This window comes from Lonchura striata, chromosome 4 (genome assembly GCF_046129695.1).
Source record: "Lonchura striata isolate bLonStr1 chromosome 4, bLonStr1.mat, whole genome shotgun sequence".
Taxonomy (NCBI): domain Eukaryota; kingdom Metazoa; phylum Chordata; class Aves; order Passeriformes; family Estrildidae; genus Lonchura; species Lonchura striata.
The window spans coordinates 72,131,110-72,144,615 of NC_134606.1; the positions used below are offsets into that span (position 1 = coordinate 72,131,110).

The 13,506-nt window shown below is 51.0% G+C and overlaps 1 protein-coding gene across 1 annotated transcript; it reads left to right on the top strand.

The window, feature by feature from the left end:
- Positions 1 to 229: 229 nt before the first annotated feature.
- PURG (purine rich element binding protein G) lies at positions 230 to 6,007 on the top strand. The gene is made up of 2 exons (XM_021531607.3): positions 230 to 305; positions 1,280 to 6,007. Exon 2 carries the CDS (start codon positions 1,293 to 1,295, stop codon positions 2,307 to 2,309), a length of 1,017 nt encoding a protein of 338 aa, XP_021387282.1. The 5' UTR covers positions 230 to 305; positions 1,280 to 1,292; the 3' UTR covers positions 2,310 to 6,007.
- The last annotated feature ends 7,499 nt before the right edge of the window (positions 6,008 to 13,506 follow it).

Sequence of the window (13,506 nt, forward strand, 5' to 3'; positions counted from 1 at the left end):
CTTCGCTCAGGTTACCCGAGGTGACGCGCACGCGCAGTGCTGCGGCGGCCGCGGGGCACTGTGGGTGTTGTAGTCCCGCGGCCGTGAGGGCCGCGCAGCCCCCGGCGCCCCCCGCGCTGCCGCCGCCGCCGATCTCGGCCGGGCGGGGCCGGGGCGGGCCGGGGAGGGCCGGGGCGGGGCGGAGCGGGCGGCGGGGGAGCGCCAGCCCGTGGCTCTGCGCGGCGGGGGGGGGCGGCGGGGCCGCCGGCTGCGGGCGGTGGCGGCGGCGGCGGCTGAAGGGCAGCGGCGGCGATGGGCGCTGCGGGGTGAGTGACCGGGCGCGGGGAGCGCGGCGCTGGGGGGCGCGGAGGGGCGGCGGGGTAAGGGGGGCAGTGATGGGGCGGGAGATTCTGTGCTGGGGGGCGCTGGGGGGGCCGCGCTGGGGCACCGGGAGCGCTCGGGGGCGGCACTGGCAGCACTGGGGGGCACTTTTGGGGCTCTGGGGGCAGCACTGAGAGCGCCCGGGGGCACTGCTGGGAGGGCTGGGCGGCAGTTCTGGGGCACTGGGGGGCAATGGTGAAGTTGTGGGAGCGCTGGGGCAGGAGGTGTAGTGATGGGGAGCACTGGGGGGGCAATACTGGGGCGCTGGGGGCCGGGGGGGCAGCACTGGGGCAGAGGGGAGGGCAGCGGGGCACTGCCGGGGGCAGTACTGGGGGCACTGTGATGGCACCAGGGGCAGTGAGGAGCCGGGGAGGCAATGGGGCAGTACGGGGGAGGACGGAACTGAAGCCTGGGGGGCACTGGGGCAGGAGATGCAGCGGCAGCGGGGGCTCCGTGGGTAGCGGGAGCAGGAGGGCAGTGCTGGGGAGAACCCCGGTGCCCGCCCGTGCCCTGGGAGGAAGAGCAGAGGTGGTGATGGAGGCACAGGGACAGACCCTGCCGAGGGGAGCCGCAGCCCTGGCAGAGGGGTGAGTGCCCCCCAAAACGGGGCACCATCACCCGCCCCCGTGGGGCAGCTGGAGGGGCTGTAGCACCACAGGGGCAGGATAGGGGGCTGCAGGGCAGGGATCGCTGCCGGGGAGCGCCACTGGAAGCGGGGCTCCTTCGTCCGGGAGCCAGAGCACGGGAGGGGAAGAGCGCCCGGGATCCTCGGGCTGCGATGCTGCGTGCCGGTGGCAGCGGAGGGGGATGCAGGAGCCTTTGTAGGGAGAGCGGCGCCGAGCGGAGCCGCTGCCGAGGAGCTGAGCAGGCCCCTGGTGCTGATGTTGTCATCTGTGTCTCTGTTGTGTATTATTTCCAGCTGATTGGTAAAGATGGAAAGAGGGAGAGGAGGAGGAGGAGGAGGAGGAAGGAACCTGGGAGGCTCTGGCTTGCACAGGAATATTTATTCCCAGTCCCAGCAGCAGTACCACTACCCGGCCTCCTCCCAGGGGAGCTGCATGGAGATCCAGGAGCTGGCCTCCAAGAGGGTGGACATCCAGAAGAAGCGGTTTTATCTGGATGTGAAACAGAGTTCCCGAGGCCGCTTCCTGAAGATCGCCGAGGTCTGGATAGGAAGGGGCAGGCAGGACAACATCAGGAAGAGCAAGCTGACCCTCTCCTTGTCTGTGGCTGCCGAGCTGAAGGACTGCTTGGGGGACTTCATCGAGCACTACGCCCATCTGGGCCTGAAGGGCGGCCATGGCCACCGGCATGAACACAGCAACGACAAGGAGCAGCATCCCCGGAGGCGGCCGCAGCACCCACCGCCCTCGCCCCCGGTGTCCGTGGGCTCTGAAGAGCCCCCTCACAGCGTCCTCAAAACGGAGTACATCGAGAGGGACAACAGGAAGTACTACCTGGACCTGAAGGAGAACCAGCGCGGGCGCTTCCTGCGGATTAGGCAGACCATGAGCAGGGGACCTGGCATGATGGGTTACTTCGGCCACAGCTTGGGACAGGAGCAGACGATCGTCCTCCCGGCGCAAGGGATGATCGAGTTCAGGGATGCTTTGGTGCAGCTGATTGAAGAATACGGCGAGGGGGACATAGAGGATCGCCGGGGGGGAGGTGACGAGCCCCCGGAGCTCCCCGAGGGCACCTCCTTCAGAGTGGACAACAAGCGCTTCTACTTCGACGTGGGATCCAACAGGTACGGCATCTTCCTGAAGGTAAGTGAGGTGAGGCCACCCTACCGTAACACCATCACAGTTCCCTACAAAGCGTGGACACGGTTCGGGGAAAATTTTATCAAGTACGAAGAAGAGATGAGGAGAATTTACAACAGCCATAAAGAGAAAAGAATGGATGCCAGAGGGGACAGTGGTGAAGAGCAAGAGGGTCTGGAATAGAGTGCATTGGACAATTAACCAAACAAAGCAAGCAGAAATTGGTGAGAGGGACTGACCTATAGTAATTCCAAGTTGCCCCAGTTTTTTGTAAAGTCCTTTTCTGGTAGTTCTTGCTAACTCCAGTACATAATGTTATAGGAGTCTGGTTACCACGTTAAAACTATGCCCAAAACATCTCCGTGTGTCTTAGGAAAGGACCAACCTCCTGAGTCCGTATGAGTCAGCTGCTTCGAGTGTTGGAGACTGTGGAAGTACAAGTATCAGCACAAACAAAATCTGGCACCCTGACCTTTAAATAGTCTAGAAAAGGCTAATGTTGCACTTAAACACGATGCAAAAGTACCCCCACCCTGAACCTTACGATGAGATGTATCGGTTTCTGCTTATCACGAGTTTTTCAGGACTGGCTTGTGCCCGTGCCCGGTCCAAAGGCCGAGCAGCATTGCCGTAGAGCATTTATGGCAAAAATCAGCTCCACATGAATCTCTGGTCTGTGTGTGAGGAGGGAGAGAGGTTTTAAGGTTGGCGTCTCCTGGTTATTGAGTTGGAAACAATAGTCTGTTTATGGGTAAAGTCTCAATGACCCGTCAGACCTCAGTCACGTGCCGGTGAAGGGCGGAAGATCTGTCGTTCATGTTCATTCCATAGTTTTGTGCTGACCAGATCACCTGAGTATCCCAGGACAGTAGAGTGCTCAGCCTTCTGAATTAATGGCAGTGAATAATAACCCACTCCTCATCTCCGTATTCTGCCCGTTAGAGGCTGGTGATTTTTTTTTTTTAATGCATTTTGTCTGAAATTTCAGAAGGTATTTTTGTATTAGGCGTTCCAGCAGGTGGCCATGGGAGCGGGTGTTGGGAGGTGGAAGGAATACCGCAACCGAGGCTCCCAGCTTGTCTCCCAGATTAACATGGTTTGGGACGATACCTGTGCAAGGGAAGCGTTTGGCTGTTTTCCTCCTCCTGCCATGGGGAAGACCTTTGGGGTGTTGGGTGCACAACTGGATTCTTGTAGAAAGGCATCTCTCATGCTCACCCATGGTGCGTTTTGGAAGCTGTGGTGGATGCCACATTGGGTTTTCTGTTGTGTTGATTTTGGATGGTGTTGGGGAGACAACATCTCTGCCCTGCCATCACCCCCTTCCCCCCCAGCTCAGAGCTGGAGCTTCTCCTTGCTCCAGTCCAGACCTGGTTTCGGTGTCATTCTGGAGTCTTTGTGATGTAAATTTTAAATCTCATGATACTAACTCTCTACCTGGAGGGGGAATGTGTGCAATTACCTGGTTGGGAGGTTGGTGAAAGATTCTGTGTTTCTTAAAATGTGACTATAACATAAGGGGCTTGTTCAGCCTTTGGACGACCAGCTCCTTCCTCCTGAACCAGTGGGAGTTTGAGCTCCAGATACTTCTAGTAGCGTGTTGCTCACCTTTAAGATTGTTTTAAGCAGGCATTGCCATGTCTGATATTTGTAATCACTCAAATGGTTTCATTACAGAGTGGCCTAGTGTGCATGTGGACCAGCTATTTTTCCATGCAACCATGCCCTGTTTTATTTGTTTAACCTTTTGAGAAACATCTTTATCTCCAAGCAGACTGTTCACCATGCTGAGTCTGGAGCCACCTGCACACTGCATGGCCACGCTCAATCCGAATGCTGTTGCCTGTTAATGTCATAATGAGAAAGGCTGGGGAGACAGGGTTGGGAACCAAGAGGATAATCTGGATTTTAGCTTGGGTACTAAAACTAGTCAATCTGTTTTAACTTTTAAAAAGGAAAAAAAAAAAAAAAAAAAAAGAAAAAAAATATAACAGCTTGCACCAAAGTCACCAAAGAACCTTTAGGAAAATGTTACACTTGTGACAAGAAGTAAGAAAGTTAATTTCACTGTTTTAGGTGATTTCCCCTTTAAAACCACATATAGCAGTTACAGCAACCAAGCCTTTGGTTTAGTATCAAAAACTCCCATCCCTTTCTCCATAGGTTGCTCTTCCAGGTCCCTTTTCAAACCTGGAAGAGATGCTCTCGCTTCATCACTCAAACAGCCAGTGGACAGTGATGAATCAGCGGGCGTTGTGTGGGGTCCTGGTTCATTGTCGCTCTTACAGCTTTTGTCCCAATGGTTTTAACAGGTTAATTTAAAAAAACCCACAAAACCCCACATTAAAAGAACTTCACATCCTCTTCCGGTGTGAAACCAGAATTTAGTGAATGAGTGGTTGATGCATTGATACGTTAGCGTATCGCTGACTGCTGCTGCCCATCACAGTGCCTGAGGTAAAAAATTCACTTCTAGTCCAACAAACCGGAGCTATGAATGTACGAACTTTTTACTCTCTCCTTCCCATTCCTGTGTGGCATTCCTCCCCTGCGAGCTCGGCATCTCCCATCCCTGCCCGCCTTTGCCTCAAGGGATAGTAAAAGCTCCTGGGTTGGAATTAGCCTGAGTGGCCACATGTGTTGTAAGTGCTCATGCCTTCCCTGTGTTCCTGTAGTGTTGGTGAGGAAATTACTCGTGATTAGAAAGGGATGTTTTCTTCACCGTTTTAAAAGATGCAAAAAAGGATGCAGAATTGCTTTCCTTATTGCTGCCCCTTTTTTAAAAAAACCCTTTATCTTTTGTTAATGAATTGGCCTTCCAATGCCGTTAGTTTGTAAATGTCACCCAGGAATCCAGCAACGTCCGGCTACCGGGCCGGCCTGGGTTCTGGCACGCAGGTATCCCGTAGGATCTGCTAATGCATTTACTCCCCTGGCACGGGATGCACCTTAGTATCCAAACCTGGATCGGGATCTTCACGTTCATTGCCGATCACTCGTGGGTAGACCAGCGGCTGTGGGTTTCCATCGCAATGGAAAGCATCAATGTTGAGTTGGAGGATGATGGCTTTCCATGCGATGGCAGGCAGATGTTGGGCTGGAGGGTAGTAGGGATGCACTTGGAGTGTAGCAATGCAAGACTTGAACGGTGAGATTCGAAAACGGGTTCCTTTGTATTTTGGCAGTGCGTCTTCAGCTTCCCAGAGCAGTGACCACACGGGCTGCTGGTGTGCAGGAGGGCCCAACAAGATGCTCGGGAACACTGAATCCCTGATGTGTTTTAAATGTTTGTTCCTGACGCCCTGAAACTGCCATGTCCCTTAAACTTGAGAAAACTCAAGCTTATTTGCACTAGAAAGAACGGCCAAAAACAATCCTTAGGAGGACAGGGTGAAGAGCACCGGTCTGAACCTCTTTTTCTCATGAGAGAATTTCCTATTCAAGCCCTCACCTCTGTTTCAAAATTGTACGGTCCCGGCAGAAAGTCTGTCAGTTGAATTATTAAATTCTAATGCACTTTATATTGTGTAAATAATGCTAGGAGCACATTTCTGCTCCCGCTCCGGTAAGGGGATGCTTTGGTAACGTAGTCTAATGCTGAGAGAAGCCGTCTCCTGCATGCACGTGTCTGTTAGAGACCTGTTGATCCTGCTTGGTCCAGCTCCGCTCGTATGTTAGAGGAGGACAGGCGCTGTATTGAGGATCCTCTCAAACCACCAAGAGTGGGATGATGATTTGGATTTTTACATTGCAATGTGCAGAGCTGCTGAGCGTCCTCAGCTCCGCCGTCGCAGCAGCTCCTCACCCCTTCTGCAAACTGGGCTCCCCCGTGTTGCTGTCAAAGCTTAAAATCGAGTTTTGCACTTGTGCTCTTTACAAAGCCAAGTCCAGCAGCTGCCTTGTACCTGGCTTTCCCTGCTGCTGGTGCAAAAGGCAGGATGAAAAGCTTATCCCAGATGGAAGGGGCTGGGGGTCTTCCCCTGCATTGCAGCTGCAGGGACGTTGTGTTGGGTCCGGCTCACGGAGCTGGCTTTCCTGGTAAAGTACAGAGCTATGGAAGGGTTGGGAAGTGTTTTGCACGGGTGTGGAGAGGGCGACCCGCCGGGCGCTGCGGGGGGACGGCGAAGCCCTCCCTCGCGGGCTCCTCGCGTGCAGCCTGGATGGATGGTGGACTTTACCCAGCGAGAAGCTGCAGCGGTTATTGGTATCTACTTGTCGTCGTAAGTGTTTCTTATCTGTATCCGATATATACCGATTCATATCCACGTATAGGCATTAATATATTTATGTGAGTATATTGTAGCCTGTAGTAGCTCGTAGCGAAATAACCTTATTTATCTGAAGTGCAGTCTGAGGAGGGGGCGTCTGCTCCTGCCACTGGTCTGGACAAACGCGTTATTCCACCCAGGGCTGGGTGCAAGCTCCTGGCCTCAGCCCTCGTAAGAATCCCATAGGTTTTCGGCAAGGCTGCAAGGGAGAGCATAGTTAAAAGAAGGCAAAGCTCTTCCTTGGAGGCGTCGTTGAGGCGAGGTGAGAGCTGTAAAGAGGCAGCTGTTGGCCACATCATGTCTGCGTGCCATTTTACGACCCCTGGCTCTGCAAATCTGGACTGCCATGTTCATAAAATCCCAAGCAGAAGTATTAAAATCACGTCCTTTATACAAAAAAGAGTCCCCGAGCAATTACCAAAATCAATGTCAGCACTTTTTTTTTTTATCTACAGATGTCCTAGTCTGATAATTGCATCATTTTTTCCCCTATGGCCTATTGAAGTGACCTAAACTCCCAGGGAAGGGAGCTGCTGGTGGTTAGGAAGCCTTCTGCTTGCATGACTTGCAGTCCTGTTTTCCAATTTTAGTAATTTTTATAGTAGAAAGGAGTTTATTATTGTGTATTTTTATTGGGCATATTTTGCACCGGGTCAAAAATTATATAATAAGCATTTTCAGTTTCATGGCATTCCCACTTTTGCTGTACATACACTAGATAGATGAGATTTATGAAAGAATTCCTGAAGAAAATTAGACTTTCTCTTTCATTTTCTATGCTGCTTACTCCAAAATTAAGTTGCCCTTTCTTTTTAATGACTTAACATTAGATATTGTGATGTCTAAAATTCACCTTTCCCCTCCCACACCTCCATTCATTCCAAGTAAAGGTTGTGTTTGAAATTTAGTTTATTCAAGAAGGAGTGGAATTAAAGGCTACACCATAAGCTACACCCAAGCGAGGCTGTCACATCACGGCCTTTACCAAAATGTATTGTTTTGGGGTGATCTGGTCTTGCCTTAAAAATGTCTGAATCCTGTCACAGGAAAAAAGCCTCAGCTAGGGGACAAGGTGCTTCTGGATTTGGGGGATTTGGAAAAAGCTAAAGCCAGATCTTTTGCTGTTCTCTTCCTCCAAAACCCGCAGAAGCTTTCACGGGCTGACATCAATTTTTCTTCCTAATATTTTGTCAGCCTGTGTTCAGTTCCCCACCTGCACCTCAATAAAGGCAACAGTATATATAAAGCATCGAGGTGAAGTAAAATATCAAGAACTCCTGATAGATGACATGGATTAAAAATTGGTTTTCCAGAAATGTCAAAGCGTAAATTGAGGTTTTATAAGCCGGATGTCGTTTTGGCATTTCTGTGATGGATGTAATTAGATCGCTCCTTCCCCGTGCGGAGGGAGGCGTCACGCGGAACCCAAACCCGCAGCCTCCGGGCTCTCTTGTGTGCACCAACTTCTAGAAAGGTGCAGGTGCCTGCTGGCTTCTCATGTCTGGTGAATGTGGTTGTGTTCCTACCAGCCTAGCCTCCAGGGGCCTGGCTGCCCCCCCACAATAAAACCGTCATTAACGTCTTGCTAATTCATCTTCTTAATTGCTAGGCTGCACAGAAACGCTTGGAGTGGCACATGGAAATTGCTAGCTCTGCACAGAGCTGAAACTTAAAAAGGCATATTCCGTTCTTTTCGGGGTTTTAGACCCATCCAACACACCAGTATTAAACTGGGAGGGGTAATGGCTCCTGCCCTGGAGCTGATGGTCAGACACCCAGACGATCGGATGGATTTCTTGACCGTGGTGGGGGAAATCCATCCGGCAGGCAGGAGTTTGCATCTGCTCTTGGTCCTGATCATTTGCCACGCAGAGATTAATTGGAGGCAAAGATGGCCCTTGGTGGCGGCTGCTGGCAGCCGGAGAAAGCCGAGGCTTTGTGCCCAGCCCCGCTGGCACAACATCTGTGAATTCATGTGTGGGCACAAATGAACGCAGAGGCGAGGGAGAGAGGAATATTAGAGATATATATGCACGGACATATTGCAAATACTCATTTCCCCCCTGTTTCCAATAGGTCCTTCCCTTGAAGACATTAAAACACTATCTGTCTCTTCTGTTTCCCATATTGGAGACGTTCAGCGTGCAATAGGAGTGAGATGGGTTTCACAAGCAATATCAACATACTCTACTACTAACTTTAAATCTTTACACTGCAAAGCGCGTGCAATAGAATCTGCATTTCAAAACAGCAGAGAGTATGTGGGATAAAAGACACGGGTTAACCCCAGGCTCTTACAAGTATTCCCATCTGGTCCTTGTTGGGAGCACATGTTGTTGGCACAGTGCAGAGGGAGAGGGGGAGTAAGAGCAGAGATAAGCGCTTCCCACCAAGGCAGAGGAACGAAAAGGCAGGAGGGGGCGGAGGGAAGTGAGGACAAGATGCGTGCTCCAGGGAATCATAGAGCACGGTGATGGTTGTATCCGTAGTAGGAGGAATAGGTGGCACCTTCAGCATGGGAGTCCCATAGAGCTGGGGAAGGAGACACAGAGCCTGGATCCTAACAATCTTTTTGGGGACTTTATTGGTGTGGTTCTTTTGGGCTGGTTCTCCTTCCTCTTTGGGATCAGTAACACGCTCTGCGAGTGTCTGATCTTGCCAACAAGCCCACCAGGGCTAAGCGTGTCCTGTTACTGCTTTTGCAGCTCTTGGAGGCTCACGTGGCTGAGCTCTTGCTGACCTGGGACTCTTGCCCAGGAATACAGGCAGAAGCTTAGAGGAGCACTCAATTGTTGGTGGCCTGTAAGGTTTGCTGGTGCCATCCCAACTTATGGATGTTTGCGTGTGCTTTTCACTGGAGCCTTTGCTCTGCACACTACATTGGCTGCCTCCCACTCTAAGAATGAGTGATGGAGTGTTTTGTGTATTGATGGGGCAGCTGCTCTTTTCCATTGCCAAGGAAAAGGCTTGGTGAAGGCTGGAGGGTATCAGAGGGGAAAGCGGCTTTCAAGAAGCAATCTCATGCCTGCCTTTGCAAAGGGGTTTGTGTCGTTTCTAACAAGACTCTGTGGATGATCACCACTTGTACCGCCTTTGCGTTCCTGGGCCTGCCCCTCTGAGGTCTGAGGTGCAGCAGAGGTCAGTGTCAACAGCTGCTGAAAGCTGTGCTTTGAGCCACTGAAGTGCTGGAGTAATTGCCTGGGCTCTGGGAAAGCTGTCAGTGTGTGGAGCTGGGCTTCCTGATAATGGAGATGGGATCGCTTTGGTTTTATCCTGCCTGTGCCTGTGTTGTCCACCACTAAAAGGGGGTGGATGATACCTCCCTACCTCAAAGGAGTGTGACAGTCCTTGCGATGGTCTGATGCTGATCAATACTGATGGTATGCGAAAGCGAGACAGGGAGAAATGTGGGGTGAAATGTAGTGTTTGGAAGGTTTGGATCCTACCTGACTCTAAACTTGAATTTGCAAGTGCAAGGGTGCCTCTAATGGTGCATTTCGGGGCCACGTACAGAACAAAAAGCATCCATATTTTTCCCTAGTTGAACAACCTGGGAGAAATCTGCTCTTTCAAATCTCCCATGCTGGATATTCCCAGCTTCCCTCCCTAAGCTATTTCACCCTACTTCTGCTCAGATGCTTTTTCAGTCCATGTGTCCCTTGCTTCCATCAAATCCTATTGCTTTTTGCCTTACAGGCCATGCTCTCCAGAGGAGTTATAAAAACAGTTTGGTTTCTTCCCTGCTGCAGTTCTTACACATAATTAAAGGCTGTTGTCAGGTCTGTTCTGCATCCTTTCCAAAGGAAATACAGAACCTTCCACCGAGCGTAATTTTTAGCCCTGGTCATGTTCTTGTTGCTTTCTGGTGAGTCTGTTCAAACACAAATGTAAGGAAAGCACTAAGTGACAATATAAGCTCCCTGTGCCAGCATGTTTGGAAATACAGGTTTTCCCTTATGTTCCTAACTCTCCCAGGATTGTGTGTTGTCATCATATGAGAAGTCACAGAAATATTGGCATGAACTTTCCCTCAGTAGCATTTTTAGTGCGAGGAGATCTGAGACTTCTGTGTAGGTCCAAAGAGAGAGAAGCTCCTCCTGTCTAACATTGTCACCACTCCACATGAATATATGATTTATATTCATCCCAGCAGCTTCCAGAAGGGCACATGTGTCAGGCAGCTATTTCTTCCCTCCTCTTCCTAGGGAAAAGGCTGGATGTGCCAATGCAGCCCTGGTATTTTTAACATAAATCAATTATCCCTGCTGTTCCATGTCAGAGGGGGATCTGGAGCACGTTGTGTGCTGGCAGCGGCGGGCCCCGACGGCTTTGCAGCACGAGAGCAAACCTCAGGGCTCACAGGGAGCCCAGCCTGGCCTTGGCATCGCTCCCACCACTTCCCTTGGCAACTGGTGTTGAGCAGGAGCTGGTTTGTCTCTGGAAGTTCCCCCTGGACCCGTGGCTGTTTTGCAAATTGTCATTCTTGCTTTGGGCACGGAGGAGGTTGCTGTGCTGCTGCCTGCCTGGGAAGTACCTGATTGAAAAAGAGTCTCTCTCTCTCTCTCCCCCAGGAAGCTGGCAGGGGGAATCTAAGGCCAGAGACCTTAGGCTCTGGAAGAGAGGTGACAGAGCAGTGCTCTGGAGTGAATGCAGCTCAGTGTGCAATCAACAGGTAGATGTGTTTTCTCTTTGTGTTGTCTTCACCACAGCTGCTTGTTCTTTCCTTCTAGGTGTTTGAACACTCCTGAGATCTCTATAGGGCTGCCTAGAACAGGAATCTGTGAGGGAATTGAGTTGCCTCCAAGGATGGTCTCTCTCCTGAGACTCCAATAAACATAGCAAAGTGTTTGAAAAGTGGAGCATTGTGCTGGTGGCACTTTGCAAAGAGTTTTTCCCGGGTAGGTGTCACAGCAGGGATGAGCAGAGGCTCCTGACAGCCAAGAGCAAAGGGCAAGGGTTTGATGTAGTTCTTGGCAGTAGGACTTATCCTAGATTCAACAACTCAGTTAATATGCACATCCCTGTAGTAACTGATGAAGTTTTTTTAATTTAAGCATTTTTAATAGTCTCCCCCATCCTGGTAAAATTAGGGAAGGAGTTTTTTGGCTGAAATGTTTACCTGTAAGCTGAGAATAGGCACCGTGTTTCACAAGGTGAATAAAACTTCTGTGCGTCTCACCTCAGAGCATATCCGTTAGGCTGGCATTTTATTTCTTGTTCCATCTGGTTGCAAAACATCAAGGTCACTAAAGCAGCACAGGAAGAAGCCCCTGTAGGTGTCTATATGGCTGAGTGCATAGGGACATTCTCCTCTCACTTTGCTGATCCTGCTAGTGTTGTTCCTTTTCCCTGTTGGATCACCAAGTTCATGTCTTGTGCATGACCTGGCTTGAGGGCCCTAAACCTCTTTTTTTCCTTAGAAGTTCAGCATCTTTTTCTTAAGCTTTCATTGTGAATCCCTCTTGAAATGTTGTGCAAAGCCTGAGTGTGCCTTGCTTCCCTCCCTCACTGTGCATTTGCTAACTGCTGCAGCCAATGTAGGACAAAAAGATGTGGAGCTGGTTATATTTTTCCCAGACAGTCATTTTGCTCCGTGTCTGTTTTGGTGTGCTCTGGCTTCAACCATTCCAGGGATCCTGTTCTGCAGCTCTCACATGCTTCTGCAGCTGTTGCATGGGTGGTGTGGTGGGGCTCTGGCAGATGTTACCTCTAGGCCGGGGCAGATTCTTGGGGTGAAGCTGCAACAAAGCAGGAGTTCTTTAACCCTGCAGTCAGCCATTCCCTCAGGGATGGCTCTCATGTGGAGTAGGACTGCATGAAGCAGTTACCTGGGGCAGATCTGTTCCTGTGCTGGTGGCAGACTTGCTGCTTCCTCTGAGCAGCCGGCGCTCACCATCTCGCTTCTAGGCAATGTCTGACAGCTTCCCCAGGGATGAGCTTTGCTGCATCTGCTGCGAGTGCTGCTCTGAGCTCAGGCTCTTCCTTCCCACCACTCAGTTGCATGCCTGGATCCTTTGTTATGTGTAACCTCAATTTGGTTTCTTTGAGCAGTGCCAGGATTTCATTCTCCCTGGGACATTTAAATGGGGTGCAGAGTAATTAGAGTCGCTTTTCTCTGCATGTGTAATAGCAAATGCTTCCAAATCAGTTTGGGAACCGACCCAGGGGTTTGATGTGGGTTTGTAAATTCAGGCACGTGGGATGAGCGTGCCCACAGCAAAGCAGGAAGATGTGGAGATAAGAGCTGTGCCTCTGCCAAGTTCCTGTCTACTCTCTTGCAGTCCTATACTGACTCCAGTTGCTGCAGTGGGAGCCACCAGGACCAGGGACCACCAGAGCCTGTCCATGGGACCTGGCTCAAAGAGGCAGCAGACACCTGAGCTAGGCAAGGCACCGCCACCCACAGGTATTGTGTATCCCATAACAGCTCAGAAGGGAAGTGTCAAGAGCTTTATCCTGGATGCCACAGGAGCCCAACTCTTTCAGCCTTCCTTTTCTGTCTCTGGGACTTTCACCTCTTGCCTGGCACATCCTCTCTGAGGCGCCTAGAGGCATGTCTGTCCTGGGATCAGCGTGTGCCAGCATGCAGTGTGCACGTAATCCTGGTGCATCCCGTCCCCCCTCTCCACAGCAGCATTTACTGCTGATGTCAGCACAGTCATCCCTCAGCGCTGCCAGGGGTAACCCTTTGAGCTAACCACTGATAAGTTCCTTCTAGCTGTCTTATTAAAAAAAAAGAAATAAAAAAAGAGGAGGGAGGTGCTGTAGTCGCCTGATGAACATTTTCATGTATGCTGCCAGCTCTTTACTGTGGGTTACCTTGGTGAAAGCATATTGCAGAGACATTTCTTTTAAAGAGAGCTTAAAACTGTCTGTTTGGCAGTGTGTTTTTTGTGCTGTTATGTGTGAAACCCCAAGAAAACCCCCAATCCAGAGCAGGAGGCAGAGGTGATGCCCATTTAACTCCTGCCTGCAGCAACAAGCTGCAGTTTAACCTGTTGCTTTTCACACCTCTTTCCTGCTCCTAGGAGGCACCTTCTAAAGCTGGGATAACCTCCCTAAACCTCCCTCCTCAGGCTCTCCACAGAGGGAAGTTCACCCTCCTCCTCCCC

Bases quoted from the DNA above. Each gene is read 5' to 3' on its own strand.
- PURG (XM_021531607.3), top strand. From the start codon at position 1,293: ATGGAAAGAGGGAGAGGAGGAGGAGGAGGAGGAGGAAGGAACCTGGGA.